Genomic DNA, 23018 nt, shown 5'->3' on the forward strand with positions numbered 1-23018 from the left:
CTCAAAGTTGTATCTGCAGTGTAGAGAAACTGGTATAGTGTTTCCCAACCAAACTATCTATAAGCCTTACATAGCAAATTGTCCTCAAGAGAAAAGAAATGCAGCCCAGCGATCTACTACATCACACCCACTGCCACAATTAGCAAGTTGCTGACTGGGAGGCAATGACATTGTGCGAGACAGCATTTCCAATCATGGTGGAAGGGATTAGAAACATACATAAGCAGGTGCCTTTTTCCCAACACAGTGTGGGAAAGAAAGAAACCATCATCCTTAGAATTCCCTAGCATCAGACTATTAGGCCGTCTGTAGCTACAGGGGCAGGTCTATGAGAACAACAAAATGCTCTTAGGAACAGGATTATTATTATTATTTTTCATATATGGCAGATTTTTATTTCTAAGCTTGGTTGTCATTTTTATGGAAGGAAAGAGATTTCATTTGGTATAAATTGTCTTGTGAAATGCCAAGAAATTCCGGACATAATTACTAGAAAGAAATTATTCTCTTTTTTGGAGGGGAGCGGAGGGAATCAGTAACAGGTTACATTTTTCCATTATTTTAGCAATATTAGTTGAACATTTTTCACTTTTTCACATTTCTATCCTCATGTATGGATTTTATTTTAATAAAATATTGAATGAAGCTACAAAGAGTTGAGCAAAATCTATACCATTCTTCACAACTGCTGGCTATGCTTACTACAAATTCTGTAATGGGCATCATTATTTAAACTCGGAGGCCATTGTTTCACTGAGAGTTTTCAAGTTCCAGAAAATAATAAAATTAAAGCCATTAAATTATGGACTATATCCTTCTCAAAGACAGCAGAATTAAGGCATCTGTATCCATAAAGACTATAGAAGTAAATAAGGTTACATACATACATACATACATACATACATACATACATACATACATACAATATCTCTGAGGCTCACAAAATAATTGCTTTGTGCTAAAAAGTTGGTCTAGCTCTAGTAAATACCAGTGTACGCACGCACGCGCACACGCACACGCACACGCACACACACACGCACACACACACACACATGGAAATTTGTAGGACAAACATAGGGAGGGTGTCTTAAGCAGGCCCCATTCAGAAGATCCCCAAAACAGTTTGCTGGGTTTTTCATAACACTACCGAAATTGTCAATCTAGCTTAAGGGGGGAAAGAGGGGGGAAGAGTAGAAGAGAGAGATACTGCACTGGGCTTTTACCCTCTAAGTCTAATTGTTAGTTTTTTCATAGGAACCAGCAGGGAACCCCATGTGAAGCCTCTGTGGGGTTCCCGAGCAGAGCATCCAATGCCTTGTGTGACTCTGCATGTAGATGAAGGAAGCCTTTTGGGCTGCTGGGCTGTTACCGCTCCTTTCTCAGAGAAATGCTTTTTTCTCTGGCTTGGCTCCCTGCTGGGCCAGCGCTTTTCAATCTTCCTCTCTCCTTTCCCTCACCCTCCCTCCGTGCTTGTAAAAAAATCCTCTCTCCTCATCTCTCCTCTTTGCAAAATCCATGGAAACATGAAAAAAATCAGAGAGCTCAGAGACATGGAATTATTATTTTTTCTTTTATTTTGGAAAATCTACATTAATTTTAAAAAGCTTTTAAAAATCTGTATATAAGAGAATATACGAATACATGAATACAGACCACTTGTATGGAGGGAAAGAACTGGATATTTCTTTCTTTCTCTGGATGGATTTTTACAAAACTGAAGTACGCTCCATGTCCATGTCTACACACACACACATATACACACACAGTGGAAAGCTGATAACTTGGGTTCGAAACCCAAGTGCCATGCAACAGGGTGAACTCAGATTCTTACCTCAGCTTGTGTCCACCTAGCAGTTCAAAAGCATGCAAATGCAAGTAGATAAATAGGTACCACTTTGGTGAGAAGGTAACAGCATTTGATATTGCCTTTGGTGTACAGCCATACTGGCCACATGACCACAGAAAATGTCTTCAGACAACACTGCCTCCCTCAGCCAAGAAACAGGGATAAGCACTGCACCCTAGAGTCAGATACGACTGGACAGGGGGACACACACACACACACACACACACACACACACACACACACACGTATGCACATACATACATACATACATACATACATACATACGAAGTATAGATCTATGTATATAGAAAGCAGAAATGCCTCCCTGATTAACTATGGTAATCCCCAATGCAAATGTAATGAACTTATCTTCCAAACAAAACAAAACAAAAAGAGGAGATTTTAATCGTTAGGGCTCATTCTGAAATCAAATCTGGTTATCTCTTCCCCAAGATCCGGCATGCTCCTACCCTTCTAGTCTTTTATAAAGCCTTAAAGATCTGGATTTTCCCATAAGCATTGAGGTAGTATATGCCTAGAACCTAAGAAAGCTATCTGTTGCATGTGAAAGGTGTGGTGTTCTTCAGGGGCCAGGAGTTTTTATATTGGTAGAGATCAATATTTTTTATTCTTTATTGCTGTTTATAGGCCATGAAAAATTATTGATACATAGCATGGATATCAATGTTAATCTAATAAATAAAGCCTGAAAGCCCTTCTACAGCAGCTTCATAATGACATTGCCATACATAGCAACATCTATACAAGCATGCCACTATGCAGGATAACGTATGTTGAATTACTTTCCTCACTAATACCTCAGAACTCAGAAATGCTAATTTTCTCCTTAATATATACCCAAAAAATTAGATAAAGCAGAAAGACAAATGCACTTCCCATCCAATACAAAATATACTTAAAGCTCTTCTAATTTGAAAGGACAAAAAAGGCTGCTCTGTAAATACTTCACCTCTTTTATATGAAATTGTTTTGGTCTCAGATGAGCACATAGCTCATCTTACAAACATTTTGTCATGTTGCAAGACAGAATACTTACCTTAGGAGGTGCTTTTTTCAATAACACCAGAAGGGCCTGTAACACCAGGTTGGAGAAACGTGGCCCGATTGGAACATAATCTGAAAGTTTAAGATAACAAAATAATAATACACATATTTACACAGCTCATAGAAAGTCATACAGAGTGGCAACAAGTTCAAACATTGTTCTGTTTCAAAGTTTGGAGGCTGGGTCAATCATACTATTCCAAGTGTGGTATTAAGGTAACTAAGGTCACCTCTCGCCTGGACTACTGCAACGCTCTCTACATGGGGCTTGAAGAGCACCCGGAGGCTGGTCCAGAATGCGGCCGTGCGGGTAATTACAGGAGCTGCATGGCGCTCCCACATAACACTGCTCCTGCGCGAGCTGCACTGGCTCCCAGTGGTCATCCGGGTGCGCTTCAAGGTGTTGGTTACCACCTTTAAAGCGCTCCATGGCATAGGACCTAGTTATCTTCGAGACCGCCTGCTGCTACCGACAACCTCCCATTGACCCGTGCGCTCCCACAGAGAGGGCCTCCTCGGGTGCCATCAGCCAAACAATGTAGGCTGGTGACCCCAGGGGGAGGGCCTTCTCTGTGGGGGCACCTACCCTATGGAATCAGCTGTCCCCTGAGATAAGTAGAATCCAAGACCTCGGTACCTTCTGCCGTGCCCTTAAAACTTTCTTTTTTCATCAAGCCGGGCTGGCTTAACATATTTTTAAATTTTTTATTTTTAATTGGTTTGTCATTTTAAACTGGGGCCAAATTAATATATATTCTTTTAATTGTTTTTAATGTTTGTATTGTATGTTTTTATCTGGCTGTACACCGCCCTGAGTCTCTTGGGAGAAGGTGCGGTATATAAATTTGAAATAAAATAAAATAAATAAAAAATAAATAATGCTCCTATTCCATTTGAGCCCTGCTGCTGCCGCCCCAAATGTGGTTAATATCAAGTAATGCCAATTAGGAAACTAGCTATGATAACAATAAACCTTTGAGTTGATAAATTAGAGCAGGTTAAATAAAACTCTCCTTTAATTTAATCTCATCCTTCCTTCTTCTAGTGTTGTATTACCTTCTCCTCCAAATAACGAAAGTCCATCAAACTCCATCATCTACACCCGCATAAACTGCCTTGATAATGCTACCTCCATATCCAAGCTCAAGCACACCAGGCACAAGAGCTCTTCTTTTCATAGAAAACCAGGGTTTTGCCCCAAGCTCATCTGTTCTTCACAGATATTCCCTTTACAGGCATTCTCACCAAGAAGCCGTTCAATATCGTCCACTACCACACAGCTGAGCTGAGACTTGTAAGCATCATCAAAGATCTAAACATCAGGAAAAAGAAGCAACAAAGCATTTTGTTAATGGAGCCTTCAAGTAAAAAATAATAGTAATAAAGCTTTGCCACTTGGATTTAATTTCTACCAAGTTCAAGTGTTTTTAACTTGAACTTGTTAAGTTCAAGTTAACTTAACTTGTTAAGTTAAGTGTTTAACTTGTTTTAAAAGAAATGCTCTTTAACTGAAGTTGTAATATTATGACAGGAGAAACTGATTTCTGCAAAAATCATATTCTAAAATTAGAGATTAAGAAAAAAATATATTTTGTATTATAGATAGCTAGTAATTTGTTTTCCTCCTTTGAAGTGTTCGTTAAATATTTGAAATTTTTGAATGGAACTGCCCCCAAGTTTTAGAAAATTATTCCTCTTCTTAGCTACTCCTATGCCGTGCAAAATATTCTGAAAATATTTTTAAAAGTATCAATTTCCTCAGATTTCAAAGAGGATGATGTTATCTGTGGCCCATCCACATTCTTAAAATTAATTTTTCCTTTGCTTTATCAGGAAATGGCTCTTTCCTGCTACAAATGCAGATACGTGTCTTTCCTTACATAGAAATGTGAAGACCTCTGAATTAGATATACTAGATTTTTGTTTTCTGCCTGACTCTTTTAGTAGAGTCACAGATTAAGTGAACTTGACTCATTTATACACCACCACCACCATCAAACTTCTCTGGGGTCTTCCCAAGCATTTCAGTTTAATATCTTACATAGCCTAGATTTATTATTCTATGTGACTAACCATAATTATCTTTATTCACTCTGACAACATCCAGGGAATAACAATGCAATTCAAGATATTACTTTACTGAAAATGATTTGTTCTCCTGTGTTGGAAGCACTGTATTAGACAACATTATGAAACTGGAAATAAGGTAAGACCATTTATATTAAGCGGAAAAAAAAAGGCATCCCCTTGCACTTCAGAGAATAGCTATAGAAGACTATTCTAACTACCTATTGTACTTCAGATAGATTCTGTTTACATGGGTCTTTTTCATTAAATATGACCAAAAGAAGCCAAATCCTAATTTGCAGTAAAGTAAATTGAAACTGATACAAGTAAATGACATCCGGCATTTATTCCATAGACACTTTGCTTTTGATGCATGACTCTCATTATTTTTCTAAATAATAAAACAAATGAAAATGGAACGGAGATCATTATTGCTATCCCTTACAAGCTAAGTCACTATTGGATATCAGTGATTTTTCAGGCAAACTATTTACTCAGGCTATTTGAATAGAAAAAAATACTGTTTGACCGGGAAGACCTCATTTCTGAAAGGCAAATACAAAAGTCCAAATGTTTAAGATTATCATGCAAGTCCCCAAATGTGTATCTAGTGCAGCTTTAAGATGAGAACTAGGACTTACAATTATAGAAGCAATACCTAGATTACCTTTAATTATTGGCTAAAATTGACACTCTTCTAGTACTATGCCGGCTAGTTATTAATAATCCTTAATAAATAACAGACATCACAAAACATTTGTTCTGGTTAGATTCAGTGCAGTTCCTCCAGCAGCTATTGACAGTAAGTATCAAAAAATTCCTTTCCATGAATAATTTTGCCTCAGGGACTTTCACACCCTAGAAATGCACTGCTGCACTCAAAAATTTGCAAAAATTTGGGGGAAACATTTATTTGTTTGTTTGTTTGTTTATTAAATTCACATGTCACACATTTCTCTGATAAGGTGACTCTGGGTAGCTTGCAGAGCATAAATAGATAAATAGAAAAACATTTAAAAATTTAAAATTATGTAATTTAAAAATGTTAAAACTGGGGGGGGGGGGAACCCCAGGAATCAAATGCAGATGTTGTAGGGATGGTGTCTTCTTAGTCTGTCAGCCATCTCCAGCAATGAGAACCCCCCTCCGAGCCCCACACTAAATGGCAAAACCAAGTTGTAATACCCTTCTGGAAGGCCAAAAGGGTGGGTGCAGTTTTCACCTGCAGAGGTAGAGTGTTCCACAGAGTTGAGGCCAAAATAGAAAAGAATCTTCTCTTTGGCCCCACCTTCTGGAATTCCTTGGCAGACAGTGTCTGTACACACCTCTTCTGTTGGCCCAAGAGGGTCGGGCTAATGCTATTGGGGTGTATTGGCCACTCCTCAAATTGCTAGTGTAGAAGTCTCATTCAGAATTACAGAAAGTACTTGATTGCAGTTATTGCCTCAAAACAATCCCATGTGCTATGAAATACTGATATCCCTAACCTAATATTTCATAGCACACTTTAAGGCAATAATTGCAGTCATCCTTAAGTTGTGATTCTTTGGGGGAAAATGCAAGGTACCAATATTTTTGGCAAGGTTGTACATCCACTAGGAGAGTTCGAGTAAATTTCCCCCAACAGGGAAGAATCACATTGAAGGTGGTTGATAAATTAAGAGGCAATCCCTCTCATGCATTTTCCTCTCTCCTCCCCCATCTTTTAACTATAATTCTATTTTTCATTGTAATTTCCATTTTTATTGCTTTAGAAATATTTATCTTTTAATACTCTAAACAACACAGAGTCAATTCAAAACAAGATGGGTGGTAAGTAAATAGATAAATACAGTATCTGTTTTAGCTTTTTGAGTATCTTTTCCTTTGCCGCAATAAGATTATTTTCATACTCATGCTTCTTAGATCCTGATTTAAATTCACACCTATGTAACTAATTTGTAAAAATATTTAACAAACTGTTAAACATAGAGCAGTAGAGAAAAATGATTTAGTAATATATCAGAAAAAAATGATTAGTAAAAAAACAGGTTATACCTTCTTAATTGCCTGGCACTTGGCAGTTTCTGAAAAGCCAATCATCTTATCAGGAGAGCAGATTTTGATGAAGGGGAAATTAGATTCCTCTGCAATCTTTGCAGCTAAAGCTGTTTTCCCACTATGTGGGGGACCTGTTGGAGAAAAATAGCCCAGGGATAGACAAAAGGAATAGCATATCTTGCCAGTTTTAAGAAGACAAAGTCTCTCCCTGAAAACGGAGTACCCATGGAAAAAAAGGTCACTCCATTTGGCTGAGACTTAGATAAACTTTCATGTTCTTAAAATAGCTATGAATCTAGAATCTTCATTGAGACACAAATCACTTTTAATACCAAACCATGTGGTAACCTCTAGAAACTTCATTACATTTGTCTCCCTGACACATTGGCTCTTGGGACAGAACAGAGAGAGAGAGAGAGAGAGAGAGAGAGAGAGAGAGAGAGAGAGAGAGAGAGAGAGAGAGAGAGATCACATCCAACCCACTGATCAACCACCATTATCTGCTTGAAGTTATCCAAATGATATACAGAATAATTTTGAAATTTCTTAAATTTGTGGGGTCAGGAGTGGAGATGGTACAGAATGTCTCAAATTTTTATTAACTCCATTAATCTAAACATCAGAAATTTTAATTGGGGGTTTTAAGCTAACTTCTCCCACTATCACTAGATGTAAATGTAAAGCATTACAAGGACTCCTTTCTCCTTTCTTGACAGTTTTTATAGCATTGAAGTTTCAGGCTTTCCTGGATAAAATTAATTAATTAAGCAAAGCTATCACAAACTGAGTGAAGACATGGTGATGATCCTTTTGGATAATCAACTCCAGAATTAGACAAGGGCAATGTTTCATTGTTGCTTTTGATGAAACTCTCAACAGCTTTTGACATAAACAATTACTATATTTTTTTGGATCGCCTCTTTCCCAGTTCTAAGCTCTACATTTATCTTCATGATTTGCACTCAGACACATAAATCTTTTAGAAGTTTTAAGAAGATAGAGCAAGATAGAGAGCATGTATTATTTTAACCATAACATTAGATAGCAGTTAGCACTAATTATAGGTGGAAAGTCACTTCAATGGTTCCCAGTTTCAGTTTGCTAACTGTAGAAACCATATTATAGCATTTTAGATATCACACTAAATATGATTTGAGGTTATGCTGAATTAAGTTTCTGTAAGTTGTTAAGAAAGAGAAGAATATACCAATCCTCTTTTTCTCACAGAGGTGCCAGAAACTCTTTTTATAATCCAGTATAATACTAATAATTTTCCTTTAGAAATTGCATATCATTCCAGATAGAAGCAAGCTCTCTCAAGCCCAGCACTCTTTCTAGGAACAGACCATATTTAATCCATCCTCTGTAGAGCAAGTAACATACCTTCCAAAAGAACACTGACCAAGGGAGTACGATCACTATTTTTGGCTTGCTGAACAAGAAGCTCCCCATCATCCAGCACCCGAGAAACAGGGTCACCCCACTTAATAATGCCATTCATAATATAGCTTGCATAATCTTCCTGATTGGTCCCAAATGCCTGTGGTTGGAAAGAAACAGGTGTAGTAAAGCAAATAATGAATAACTGCCTCCATTTGCAAGAGTGGGAATGACATGAACTAGTTCTCCTGTTTAGCAACAAGAAGAAATGAAAGGCACACTCACCGGCTTAATGTCATTCTCCAGTGAAGCCAAAAAGTCTCCCCTTGTCACCTGCAGAGATTCTGCTTTTTCCATATCAACTTCCACCTTAGTGCTGGCCTAATGAAAATGGGAAATGGCACATCAATAAGACAGCCAACAAAATCATAAATTAAACTAGGTTTACAATAGGTCTCTTTGAATAGGTCCTCAAATAATGGAACTTCCAAGAAAAATCTGTTTCCCTTTAAATAAAAGAAAAAATATATATCTAGAATTTTTTTTTAAAAAAAAAGAAGTTTCTTGGAAACAGAATGTATGAGTATATGCAGCAAAGTAAAAGAAACAAGAAGTTTAAAGTATATAAACATAGGAACTGGTACATGTCTGATGTCTTACAAACCAAGAATGGTTTGTAAGAACAAAAAAGGTATGGAATGATATTAAAAAGTGTTTGAAATAAATTAGTTTTAATTATTTCCCCTTTTCTTTTTATCTCCTGCTTTATGTTATACACATAAATTAGTCATACTATTTTTTATTTCTTTATTGCACCTTGCATAAATAATATTAGTTACTCCAAAAAAGAATCAATGAGTAAGTATGTACATATGCCTGCATGCATTCATTCCTTTTTATTTGCTTCTGTCTATGCTACTGAACGTTGTGAAATTAGGACAGTTGAGCAAAATGTATGATTTGAACTTGGACCTTTCTACTCCATATTCATAAAAAAATCCCCAGCATTTTCTTTCTGATACCCTTACACATGATCCCTTATTGAAGATTTACAATTCTTCCTCGTTAAGTACCCAACTGTCGTATGGTACATTTGGACTACAATTAAGGCAATTAATATGAGAATGTGTTAAAGAAACCATTACATTAAGAAAGGAGGTGGTGGCAAAGAAGTGTGCAGAAGCTAACTAGCTTCATAAGTGATCCTGAGCTGTGGGAATAATTGATAGATCCAGGGAAAGTAGATCAGCACCATGGAACCTGGCACTCTAAGGGATTGCCATAGTAAAAACTTTCTTCCACTTCAAATTTTAGACCATCTTTAAAATGCATTTTCCTTAAGCTACAATCATTTTTATAAGCTTCAAGGGTCTCCTCCCTCCCCAAATTCATCTGCAGAGCATACACACTAAGAGCTATGTGTTCCAGGATGCATTCCAAGCCCAACACCTGTTACAGTCACAGGCTAACAAAAATCAGCATTTCAACACTCTCCAATATAGAAAACTAATTTAGCTTTTTTCAGCTAATCTCTAATTTAGTCATCCTGACATTTCACATCTAACATCACTCATTTCCTGCTAAAAGCCCAGTGACCTTTACAACTAAAAATGAAGAAGAAAAAGAAAACAAGAGAAAGAGAAGAAAGGAAAGAGAAACACTCCAATGAATATCTCACCCTGAAATAAGGCCTTTGGGAGCTAAGTAATAAAACTGTTGTAGATGTTCACCCTCTTTGTGCATATCATAATTCATGATATTGTACGGGTAAAATCTAATCCAATCTAATTTCAATATCTAGTAGTAGACCAGGAGGACAATGTTTGATAAAACTTCAGAAATAAGGAGACAAATGTTTGATATAATACAAAGGAGATACAATCTATTTCATGCATACTACCAGTGTATCAATCTTAGCCTCTATATTGCATGCTTTTTGCCTGTGCAGTTGTACACTTTTTGTCTCTGTGTCAAATGAACATTTCATTAGGTGAGCACAGGCACAACTTTCCACTGAATTTCTTTAAAAATCCAATCCATATGAACAGGCAGCCAAATGTTATTTTCAGATTGAAAATAACTGGAAAATAGGTATGCATTCTATGGGGGAAACATTCCAATCCCAGATTGTTCCAAAATGGGAGTTAAAGTAGCTCCAAAACATTTAGAAATGTCTATTACAAAGTCAGAACATTCTATGATAGAATTTCACAGTACTATCAGGTATATGTACCTGCTCAGAATTGTTATAGCATTTAACAAATATGAACCCTGACTCCAACAGCTGGCCTCAATACCTGGAAATTAGCAGGTAAGAAAAAAAAAGCTTGGGATAATAGTACTCAAAGAGCTACGAAAGGGAAAGAAGATGTAGCTTTTGTATCATACTGCCTAAAACGTTATAGACATCTGAACAACAAATGGGGTAGCCATTTATTTTATCTAGTTTCAGATTACAGCAGAAGAAACTGCATGCTTTAATATTCTTTCATCTTTTTTGGGTCCCCAGAAATAACATAAATTTCCCTTGAATTTTTTTTTACTCATTAAGTTTTCTTCCTCCAAATATTGATCATTTAAAGCAGAGGTCTTCAAACTTGGCAGCTTTAAGACTTGTGGACTTCAACTCCCGGAAGTCTTAAAGCTGCCAAGTTTGAAGACTCCTGATTTAAAGATTTATTCTGCCTTTTAAATCCTTTATAACTAAGCAAAACTCATAAGAAGAACAAAAGAGGAAGCGGCACAAGGGGACAGGGCCCAAGCTCATATGTAGTGCCATCTGCAGAAACTGGGTAGTGCTAAGGAAGAGCAAACCTTAATGTGTCTATTCATAGCTGTGGACTGGGCTGCCCGAACCAGACCCTCAAGTTCAGCACCACTAAAGTTCTTGGTCTCCACGGCCAGCTCTGTAATATCCACATCTATAGCCAGCAGTTGGTGGGTTCGCATCCTTGACGTGTGGATGTTGAGAATCTGCACTCGACCTTTTTCATCAGGCAAGCCTAAACAGATAAGTTGTCATTTTGCTTTAAATCATTTTTTCACAATGATCTTTTCAGATGTAGTGTGTCTGCAACTTTCAAAATTTCTTGTCAAGATCTTAGTTGGGGAATTCTAGAAGCAATTATACCCAACACATTTGGAGACAGCCAGGTTGGGAAAAGCTCTTTGGACATTACTATTTTCTCCCATGATTGCAATATTGTAACAGGCTAAGTAATAACCTTTCTTTCCCAAATGCCAGTTCCCTGAGCTGGCTTTTAAAGAGTAGGAAATGGGGCAGAGATTGCACCTCATTTTCAACTAGGATGCAGTGGAGATTTATGAATCATTTTGTTACATTTAGGCATAAATAATAACATCCATGCAACTTTCTTAGCAAGAAATCTTGCAATTGTCTGGGGTCTTTTAGGATTTCCCAGCCTAGACTTTTTCCCTGATATTCCTTAGGAGCGTCCTATCCTATCCAAATCACATTTATATTTCCCCATGTTAACATGCTACGGATGAATATAGCTTAAACTTCTGTAGCTGTATCTACCTACAGTATCCAAACCTGGGAAACTTGGGAATAAGAACAAGCCAACATGTGGAAAGAAACATTAAATGTCCTTCTCTATTGCTGACAATGGAAAGGACACAAGAATGCAAGCTCAAGGCTTGTTGCAGCTTGATGTTCTTCTAACATAAGAATTCAACCATTCTTGATCTGTATGATCCCATAGAGGGAAAAACAATTTACATGAAGCCAAACTAATGGCTTGTGATCTGCAGTAAATGTTGCTTTTGTTTTTGGCTTTTGTTCAATCTCTATGAATATTTTTCAGTCATGGGTATCATGGTTATGTTAGTGTAATGTTCAAGAGAATCCATACTGCACATCTTCCTTGTTCAACAGTTAATATAAATTATGGAGAGATGGCTGAGGCCAAAGAACTATATTTACCAAATTATTTCCTATCAAAACTTTCCAATGTCTACCATTTGTTTGTGGTTTTGATAATAATTGCTGCCCTGATTATTTACCAATCTCCATTTTCACTTCCAGTCGTCCAGGTCGTAAGAGTGCTTCATCAATCAGGTCTGGTCTATTGGTCATACCTGGACACCAAAAAGAAATTATTACTAGCTTGAAAAAGAATGAGTCCAGATACTATATCTGATTCTTAGGTTAGCTGTTTGAGCCTTCTAGGCACCAAGCAAACAATGCTTAATAGTTATATGTTTCCATTAAGCAAAAGTGACAAATCAAACATAGCATTCCCACCAGGCAATACATCTAGCAATATCCAAGGTCCCAAACTATGTTTCAGAGATATGTTGATGTATCTGATATCTGTGAGTTGCTGTCTCAAGTTTTACTATTCAAATGAATGAACATGTGGATAGGATCGCAATTAATATGCAAACTAATCTGCATGAAAACAAATATAAGATACAGTATGATAGAGAAAGAAAGAAAAAAAAAGAAAAAAGAAAGAAAGAGGGGGGAGGGAGGGAAGGAGAGAGGGAGAGAGAGAGAGGAAGAAAGACAAGGAAAGTACCAACATCTTGCCTTGTACTCCCACTAACATAAAGTAAAAGAACTGGTTCTTCCACCAATATTATTCCTTGGGTTTGTTCTCACTTTTTCTTTTTGAAGTAATTATCACAACTTTTTAATACATTTTTTCTGTTTTCCATTTTATCTCCTTTAGTTATTAATTTAAATATTACAATTTAAAACCTTCTTTGAAAAACAATAGTATAAAAATTTACTGCAAAAGATTTCTTTGCTAAAAGAATATAAAAAGCTAAGAATCAGTCAATTAAGGGTTAATAATTCTTAAGACTGAATATAAATAGCTTGCAATGTATTATTTTAGTTTTGTTGTATGCTGTCCAGATTAACTTGTTGTGACATTGGCAGCTATATTAATAAGATAAATAAATAAATAATTTCCGTATTAGGTAAGATAAATTATCTAAATTTAATCTGTTGTCTAAGGCTCTAAAACTTTTGTTTTAGTCTCAAGACTCTGAAGAGTGAGACATTCACTCTCCTCATCCAGAAATATCTTGCATCCATGTCTCCCTGAAAATATGGCAAATATATGGCAAAGTCTCCCTCTCAAGAGGACCCAAGAGAACAAGGCAACTGCATACCGATTACCAAGATATTGTTCAACTGTTCAACACCATCAATTTTAGACAAGAGCTGGTTCACAACGGTATCATGGACTCCAGTACTGCCTGCCATACTCCCTCGTTGTTTGCAGATAGCATCGATTTCATCAAAGATGATGATATGAACACCACTGTTTGCCCCAAGCTAATGAAGAAAAATCAAAGTATGTTATTAAAATATTGTCATCCTTATTTTAATAGCTATCATATAGCTGTTTTAAGGAATACAGAATAAAGTATTTAAGCTTCTAAAGAACCATTCCATTCTAATCATAATAAACAGAACAAGTTTTCAATATTCATTTGGTATAACACTTATGGCCATAAATAAAGCATTTATTGTGGATCCATTTCCAGCTTCAGTATTCCAGAACAGCTCAATTAATAGTAGACTAATTAATATTATTAATATTACAAAGGGCACTAAAAATATTTTAGGGAATAGAATATTACAATATGTACACTCAGAATTTTATGAACATTTTTTTTTAGAGCTAGAAAACCCAATGGGTCATCCTTTTGAAGGTATTTCCTTACCTAAATAGAGAAATAGAATGACATGGATGGGCAAAAAAGCAATGACAACATTTGTCTGTCTTTCCTTGTGGGAAACTGGCAGGGAGCATTATAAATCACAACACATGACTGCAACTGAGTTATGATGCTGCAACAGCCAGAGCTTTGTAAATACAACTGATGAGAAGATCCTTGAAATTTCAATTACGGTAACAGTAATGATGGTACTATAATGGCAGTAATGGGTTCAAGATTTTGTACCATTAAGTTAATGGATTTGAGGTACTTTGATTCAAGCATTTTTGCACTATGATGCATCATTTGGGCTAATGGTGCATCATAGTGCAAACAGACAAGGGAGTTCTAGTAGCATATAAATATAGATATAATCCACTCTAAAGACTCGGGTAAATTACAAAAGTCACAGTTACATTGACTGAATTCCATTTCTGGCCAAGTCAACAATTACAAATGCTTAAAGCTATTAGAAAAAGATAAATGTATGCAGTGTGAAGTATTTATCGGATTGCAATTAGGCAGAACGAATTAAAAACACAAAGGATTGCAATTCTTTTCTCAAGAAGAATTATTGGTATTTTAGATTTTTGGATTTTCTGAATCTTTGTGTATCATTCTGCTGAATGTTATCAACATTTCAAGTGAATGTTCCTACTGATATATAAAGACAAGTGAGCAAATAACATTTAGAATTTGTTTATTTTATAAACAAAATTATGTAATATTTGACATGGCAGAATGAGAAATTAATTATCTCTTGAGATTTAGTGAAAATCGTTAATTGAAGTCATATTCTTCCTGCAGTTGCTGATCAGCCTCTCATCCAGAGGTGGTATTCAGCAAGTTCTGACCAGTTCTGGGGAACCGGTAGCGGAAATTTTGAGTAGTTCGGAGAACCAGTAAATACCACCTCTGACTGGTCCCGCCCCCCACTATTCTCTGCCTCCCGAGTCCCAGCTGATTGGGAAGAAATGGGGATTTTGCAGTAACCTTCCCTGGAGTGGGGTGGGAATGGAGATTTTACAGTATCCTTCCCCTATCACGCACAACCAAGCCATGCCACACCCACCAAGCCACGTCCACAGAATTGGTAGCAAAAATTTTTGAATCTCACCACTGCTCTCACCTATATGAATCCAGTCCTACATTGTGAATGGGCTCAACTCACTATCATTTGATGATTGTCTAGCATGAACTAATTATTTCAGATCCTGCTCAAAGTTTCTATGGAATCTGTAATTGAATTGTCTATTTTCTTGTATATCTCCTTTTATGTTTGGGAATATATTTTGCTGCATGACCCATTTGTACTTCAGGCAATGCCTTGATATTATGCAGCAGAGTATCTAATACAACACAACAGTGGTCCACAAAGGCTTGAAGAAATGTTATGATTTAAATCTGAGTTAAGTTTTGGGGTTCCATAGCCATGATCCATGGCCATAAAAGGGGATCCACAGTGAAGAAAAGGTTGAGAACTATCGCAATAGAGGATTCCTTCCTTCCTTAATTATTATTTGGGGATTTTATGCTGCTGCAATCAATTGACTCCCAGAGTCTTACAAAACTTTATTCAACATTAAAAACATCAATATTGGCCAAAACCAATAGTAAAATATCTATAACTTGTCACCCTCACTAAACATGCTCACTAAACATCACTCCTTTGGGAGCAGTCAACTTCCATTCCATCTCTACAGTTCTTATATAGTCAGGGCAGCATGATCTAATGCACTAAAAACAAGGATAGGGTTTTCTTCATCTCCGGAACAGAGGAGAGGAACCTTCACTGAAAATACTTGCATCTTCTAGATATTGACATTGTCTCAATAAAGAGACCTGTAGCAACCCTCCCCTCTTGGAGCTCACTGAAGGGGCAGATTCAGTGGTGGGTTGGTCCTGGTTCAGTCTGGTTCTTGCAAACCAGTAGTAACAGCAGCGGGAGGCTCCACCCACCCAGCCAGATGTCATCATGGATGATCTGCGTATGCATAGAAGTGCACACATTCCCATTGCAAACTGGTAGCGCAGGTAAGTAGAATCCACCCCTGGGCAGATTGCATGAAACCTATGTCTTAATACGTAACTGAAAGTGATAACCAATATCCTAAACAGTGCTTGGAAGCTAAATGCTCCCCAGTACACCTCTTGTAATAAAAATCTTACATGCACAAAATAAACCAAGATCGCTACTACCATGTAGTTGCATTCTGGCTCAACTGAAGCTACCAGAAGGTCTTCAAGGGTGACCCTATGCAGTGCAATTGAAGTGACTATTACTTAAGGAACTGTCAATAGGCTTCCATGTGTCTGGGGTTTGGTGAAACTCTCAAACTTTCAAAATGGTTTTCCAGAATTGTAGCCACCAGCAGATTGGGGTGAGGTTGTTGTTGTTGTTTTTTTAAGATTGTGATGTTTTTATTGAAGTTTTAAATTTATTTTAACTGGAGCATGATGTCCTTCTAGAATCTGTGGTGAGAAGTTCATTGTGATAAAAGCTTATGGTTTGTAAGATGTATATAAAGGACAGCTGGCCCAAATCAGCTCTGATTGTTAAATGAAATTTTCACATAATTGGCCCTGACTATTCTTATTTGAACTGACTAAATGGAGCCAAGGGCAGTGGCTTTTTAATAGTGGACCAGAATGATGGATGCCTTTGTTAATGAAAGAAATGAAGTAAGAATCATCTTTGTTCACTCAGATTCTAGGAATGTTTTAATAATGTTCAATAGCAAAGATTCATAAAATCTAAAAGTGGGCAAACACAGAGCAGTACAATATTTGAGCTTTTTAATACTTAGAAAAGTGACAAGTAAAGGAGGCTTGATAGAGTTATAATAAATGCTATTTATTACCTCCAATAATATCAGACAATATGCCTTTAAATAAAATCGTTTGATTAATTGGTTAGATGTGTATCCTGACTTTCTTTGGAGAACTTAGTTTCTATAATAGCCATCCTCTGAGGTAAATTAGGCTGAGGGTATATGAAGGGCAGAGAATCACACACTGAATTTTCACAACTAATGGTAGATTTCTTTCTCCAATCCTAGTACGGTTCTTTAATTACTATATCACAGTGGTTCCAGATATTGAGAAGCATTTGCTGGAGAATTCTATTGTACCCCTGCACCATTTACTGACTTCTCAGATCAACTAGTTAGTCTCTGTGGGAACAAAAAATAACAGCCCTATCTGCACACTGAATCAACTCTCCTGTCTCAGTCTTCCTCCACTCATTCTATAGTTAGGGTAGCCAGACACATTGCTACGCTAAATTTCCAAATGAAAAGATTTCTAAAATTGACTGACAGTCATTGGAATACATCCAAATTCTTTTCCTCCCCTAGAATACCCACATTAACAAAATTGCAATCCCATGAGCTACTACATCTCAAACTGCACATCACAGAAGCTGTTAAAAATAAAATATATCTTTGCCATTTCTTTCACTCATCAAGGTCTAGTTATTTTTAATCGGAAAAAAAATAAATCATTTCTGCCCATCTCTACTCAATTTCATTGTTCATGAGGGGAGGAAAATATACCATACAACGATGCAATCTCAACCCACACATTTCTTAATAATAGTTATTGACATGAAGAAAAGAAGTTGCCACAAGTTGATCCTGTGGCAGTTAACATATGCTCTGCTGATTCTACTACTAGCCTGAATCCTAACCCAAACAGAATACCATGTAATTCTTTTCATATTTCTAAATTACCCTTTTTTGTTCGTCTTCAGCATCTGCAAAGAGCTTGCGAATGTTGGCCTCTGATTCTCCGACATATTTGTTAAGGATTTCGGGTCCATTCACAACTTTTGGCTCCCTGGCATTCAACATTTTGCCAATCTGCCTGGCCATAAGTGTCTTACCACAGCCAGGAGGGCCATATAAGAGGATACCTTTCACATGTTTGCAGCCTAAAAAGAAAGAAGAGAAAACACAATCATGAAACTAACATAGAAAATCTTTTTTTGCCTAGAACAATAATGGGTGCAAAATAGAGCAGCAATTATTACTTGTTATTTATATCACAATTTACCAGAAAACTGATAAACATATCATCTTACCAGCTGACTACTCTTAGGTTTCCATCCATAAGTACAATTCAAAATCATAGTTATTATTATTTAAAATTACAGACAGCTTTGGATCAGAACAGAACTTATTCCCACTAACCCAACAAATCTGCCCATTAGCCATTTTTGGAGACTACTAAAACGGCTTTTATCTTCTGAGGGGCAAAGGATGATAACAGTATCCATGCACTAGCTCAGGTATAGTACTACCGGTATATGCAATTTTTTCTTGGCAAAAATATGTAAAGCAAATCATAGTGGAGGCTATAAATTTTGTAAGTGAAAGGAGAGGAGTGACTAAGTCAAAGAGATAGGTACATGACCTTGTTTCTGTAGAATGAAATCTGAAATTAGAGCTATAAAGTTTCTTCCTGTAATTGTTGGGGAGTTGGGGATGAAACACATGGTAAATATCCCTCTGATTTCAGTAACTCCTCCAGAATACCTCAGCTCAAGCAGATTAATTCCCTTTTTTGTTTCAGTCACACAATTATTTTCTTGTTATAGATTTTTATATTTCTTGAGATATCCCAGCATATACTGAAATTAATACCTTATTTTGGGGTGATTTTCATTTCTTTTCTAAGAAACTTGATGAGTCAAGTTTATTGTTTACAAAGCTACACAGAAACATGCTACTAAAGGGCTTCATGGAGGCTTCCGGAAGAAAACTTCTAAATGTGTTTTAGACTGCAAGAAGACATCTTCCTCTTTTCTGTTCTATCCCCTCTATGCTAACTAGGCTAAACAATTCAAGGTTGGAACTGGCTCTATCCCAAAGCTTTTTTTATTGCAAGGGAAAGATGTGCAACCAAATTTTTAAATGTCATGTTACACACTTACACAGACACACATCTCATGTTATACACTTACACAGACACACAATTCTAGCAGTCATCTCCAAAAATTACTAGCTATTATGAGATGAAGAAGACTAATCCTTTCCCTTCCTTCACAATTTTGGTGAACACTTTAAAATTTTCATGGCTCACCTGGTTAATTATTAGGCTCAGAATCTACCAATGTCCTGTATTTTGCCTTTAAAACTACTTTTAACACTTAGTAGCAAAATAATGAGCTAAAATGCAGACATTTTCCAAGTTAATCTTTCCAGCTACCACAATCACCCTAGGCTACAGTGTAAGGAAAATCAGCTGAATGGCATTAACAAAATATGTCAAAATTCAAGATAACATTTTTGTACATAATTAAGATCTAATTTTGACATTGGATGTTAAGGAATACTCTTGACATCCAGTACTCAGTCTAGTAAACTTTTTCCTCCGTTATTTCTTATGCATAACTTTCAACTTAATGTATTGAAAGATCAAAACAACATTCAACATAAATCTTTCTGCATAATGGTACAGATTACTGTGTGTAGTGTACACTATTTTACCTCTCCATTCTCAAAGTACTGAAGGACCAGAAAGAAAACAGGAATATTGTAGAGAGAAGTATATGCATTTTATATTATATTTTTAAAAATAAAGAATTTCTGTGTAACTAAAAGAAGTATCTAGAAATGGATATATAAGAAAATTATTTCTGAGTAATCTTGTTTCTAACCATTCTCAGTCACCTGAGTCTAGAGAAAATGTACTAAACAGCAACATTGATTAAGATGAGTGAGCCACCTTCTGATGCTAGGTATGACACCTAACATCTATATGCATGTGAGAGAACAGCAACAGGTGAGAAGATGAAGAAAAGTGGATAAGGCCATACCACAAACAGAGAATGGCTACGATTTTCCAGTTTTTCCAATACTTAGGGAAGGCAATGTTTTTTTGGCTTTTTGTTCTTTTATGTGTAATACAAGGCTTCATGCATTGTATTATTATAACAATTATAACAAAAGAGTATATAAAACACAAACATAGAAAATGTTTATGTATTAGGGTATGAAAATAAACTTACTGGCAGACGACTAAAGGGAAGCACGGTCAAAAGGGCTAACTTTATTTCTGGCAATCAAGATTTGGGATCTTTCTGAAGAGGAAGATATTGTAATGTTTTAATCCTATGTTATTTTATTCTGATATTTCTGGTATTGTAAGAAGCCCAGAATCATTTGATAGAAAAATAGGTAATATACAAATTCAATAAATAAGATGAATTAATAGAATGATATTATACCAAGTTTCTGAATTTTAGCTCAGGTGGGCTTTCAAGTTGGAAAGGCAATAACATTTTAAGATGGGCTGAGTCATAGCAACCAATAATGGCTATGACTCATACTGTTGACATTTGTAATTTTTTCTAATGCATCTGCTTTGCCATTACCCTGATGGGGAGCTGGATAGAGAAAAATTTATTAGTCAACTCTTAGGTATTTGAGAGAGACAGATAGAAAAGCAAACACTCAGTGCAAATGGGGGGAAGGAAAGAAAAAATAGTGGAGGTGAAAGACTAATTATACATATGAACCAGCAAGGTGGTGATAAATTAAAGGTGATCCTTGTCAAATTAGTGTCAAAGAAGAACCTGTTAATTCAGCATATAGGGAACACGATCTCTTGTGTAGCCAAAAATCAGTGAGGTGGGATTTGAATGATGAGTGATGCCAGAAAAGGGGAATCCCATTTTGCTGAGATGAGAGAGGCTACAAAAAAGCTATGAACAAGTCAGAACAGATTTTGTACAAACAAGTTTAGGGAATTTCTGTTGCCAGGCAAGCCAGTGAATGTAATCCCTTGATGCTGTACACTAGCCTCTTACTGCAAAGGCAACAAGGTAAAAGGGATACACCCAAAATCTCATCTACTTGAGGTATGCCATTATCAAGCAACTGCATGTAACTAGAATGACTGAGATGCACAATCCACATAGATATATTAATTTTCATTTGATTGTGATACCAAAAGTAATTCTTAAGGGCTTATGCACACTAATCCTCTCTGATAACAATAATTTACTCTGGCAGAAACTTCAATGCTACAGGACTTCAGTAGAGAGGAAACTGACTTGGCAGAAAACAAAACTTTTCTTTTTAGTGCTAAAGATACTGTTAACAATTAACTATTGCTATAAGAGCACAAATGAGATTTGCAACTTGACGTTCACCAGATGTTTCATACTACAACTTCCACAGTCCTATACTACTAGGCAGATTGATTAAGATTGAAATCCAGAACCCCTGAAGAATACCAGATTACTATTCCAATATTAGATTCTTAGGGCTGTTACTTTAAAGATTGGTCCACACATTCAGTTCTATTCTATTCTATAGCTCTTATAAATAGGGATGTGCTAGTGAACTTGTCAAACATATGCTACTTTTCTTATGCACATTTCCCAATTTGTATAGGTCTTCTTGCTATCTCGTAAATGCATATAAGAAATAAATGAAATTATTAAAGATTCTTTTGAAGTTAATGTAACTACTTAGAGGAGTTTGCCTATAAATCTGTACAGTTTAGATGTGGCCTTGCTTCAGATTCTGTAACCTCTGTTATAGATCTGCCATCTTTTTTGCAAAGGAAAGGTTCTTGATTTTTTTCCTTGATTAAAAATGCAAAAAAAAAAAAAAAAACCTTCAAAATTACTTAAATGGCTTTTGTCCCTTCATTTTCATGAGACTTCGTGTGGAACTTCACAATCAATAAGTTACACAGCAATTTAGCAAGCACTGGTGAAGAATATCTGATCAATATCTTTATTTTCTAATTTTTATTTTCAAATCCTCCTATACCTAATATTTATTTTATTTTGTGTGTGCCTTTTGATTCCTCGTGACTGCATGGACTAGTTCCTTAATTTTTCTTGACAAGGTTTTTGGAAGTGATTTGACATTGCCCCTTCCTAGGGCTGAGAGAGGGTAACTGGCCCGAAGACACCCAGCTTGAGTTATGTGTAAAGTGAGAATAATACTCATAGTCTCCTGATTACTAGTCTGTCACATTAATCCCTACACCAAACTAGCATTCTTTTACCTACATATTTACATTTGTTTCTAATGGCCCTCAGAAAGTGTACATTTTTCCAGTGCATTTAATTTCCTTGAAATTCCTGAAACTCTTTACACAGATGTCTTACATATGGCTTTTTGAAAAAACATAATTATAAACTATGTTAAATAACCTGTCCCCACTGGTTTCTCTAATAGTTTTAGGTTATAGATTATCACTTCCATATCAGTTGAGATTCAAAGTATATCATATCAGAAATTTAATGAAACCCTTTCATATAATTCTTATTATAAACTTTCCAAGATATTGTCTTAGTTTGTAGAATATAAAAGATTAAAATTAAGCCTGGCATCAATTTTAATTCTGAAGAGAGTAAATTTAAGCATTCAGGAAAAGGGTTTTGCTGACAGCTGAGCAATAAATGTATTATAATTCTCTGGGAGTTGTCAATTTCTGCTACAGTTTTTGAAACAGACTACTTGCAAAACTAACGTCCATCAAATCAAGAGATCTGAGGAGAAATATTTTCTACTCTCTTATCCTTGATCTCTGGCCATTACATATAACTTTCTTCTGAAATAGTGGTTAAGGATAACCTACCAATATTACAAGTTTCTGTTTTATCGGCCCAGGGACTGAATAATAAAAACCCCTGTAGTCTTCCAGCCTTATGGACAATGGCACTGCTATTCAGAAATTTCAGAAATGATAGCACAAACCAGGTGAGATAACCCAGCAGATCATATGCATGTTCAAGACTGTCAGTGTATGAGTTCATGAATTGGAATAGACATGGCAACAGGTCAGCCAATGGGGACTGTTTGGTGACTCAGATAGTTTGGAGCCTGGGCGTGGCTTAGCTTAACTGTTATGTATATAAGAATTGGTTTGTTCTTGCATTATTGCTTCTGTTATATTGATT

General features: G+C 36.2%; 1 protein-coding gene across 3 annotated transcripts in view; it reads right to left on the reverse strand.

Annotated features, from left to right (window-relative positions):
- The window catches only part of NSF (N-ethylmaleimide sensitive factor, vesicle fusing ATPase), a 64335-nt gene that overhangs the window by 10003 nt on the left and 31314 nt on the right, over nucleotides 1-23018 (reverse strand). For all 3 annotated transcript variants that reach the window (XM_034415991.2, XM_034415992.2, XM_034415990.2), the window contains exons 9-17: nucleotides 17827-18026; nucleotides 13544-13709; nucleotides 12425-12499; nucleotides 11213-11400; nucleotides 8684-8779; nucleotides 8402-8558; nucleotides 7016-7149; nucleotides 4157-4223; nucleotides 2904-2983 (exon numbers count right to left, since the gene is read on the reverse strand). In XM_034415991.2, coding sequence (XP_034271882.1) covers nucleotides 2904-2983; nucleotides 4157-4223; nucleotides 7016-7149; nucleotides 8402-8558; nucleotides 8684-8779; nucleotides 11213-11400; nucleotides 12425-12499; nucleotides 13544-13709; nucleotides 17827-18026 — 1163 coding nt within the window. The remainder of the gene's footprint in view (nucleotides 1-2903; nucleotides 2984-4156; nucleotides 4224-7015; nucleotides 7150-8401; nucleotides 8559-8683; nucleotides 8780-11212; nucleotides 11401-12424; nucleotides 12500-13543; nucleotides 13710-17826; nucleotides 18027-23018) is intronic.

This window comes from Pantherophis guttatus, chromosome 4 (genome assembly GCF_059756535.1).
Source record: "Pantherophis guttatus breed Tessera chromosome 4, ASM5975653v1, whole genome shotgun sequence".
Classification (NCBI taxonomy): Eukaryota; Metazoa; Chordata; class Lepidosauria; order Squamata; family Colubridae; genus Pantherophis; species Pantherophis guttatus.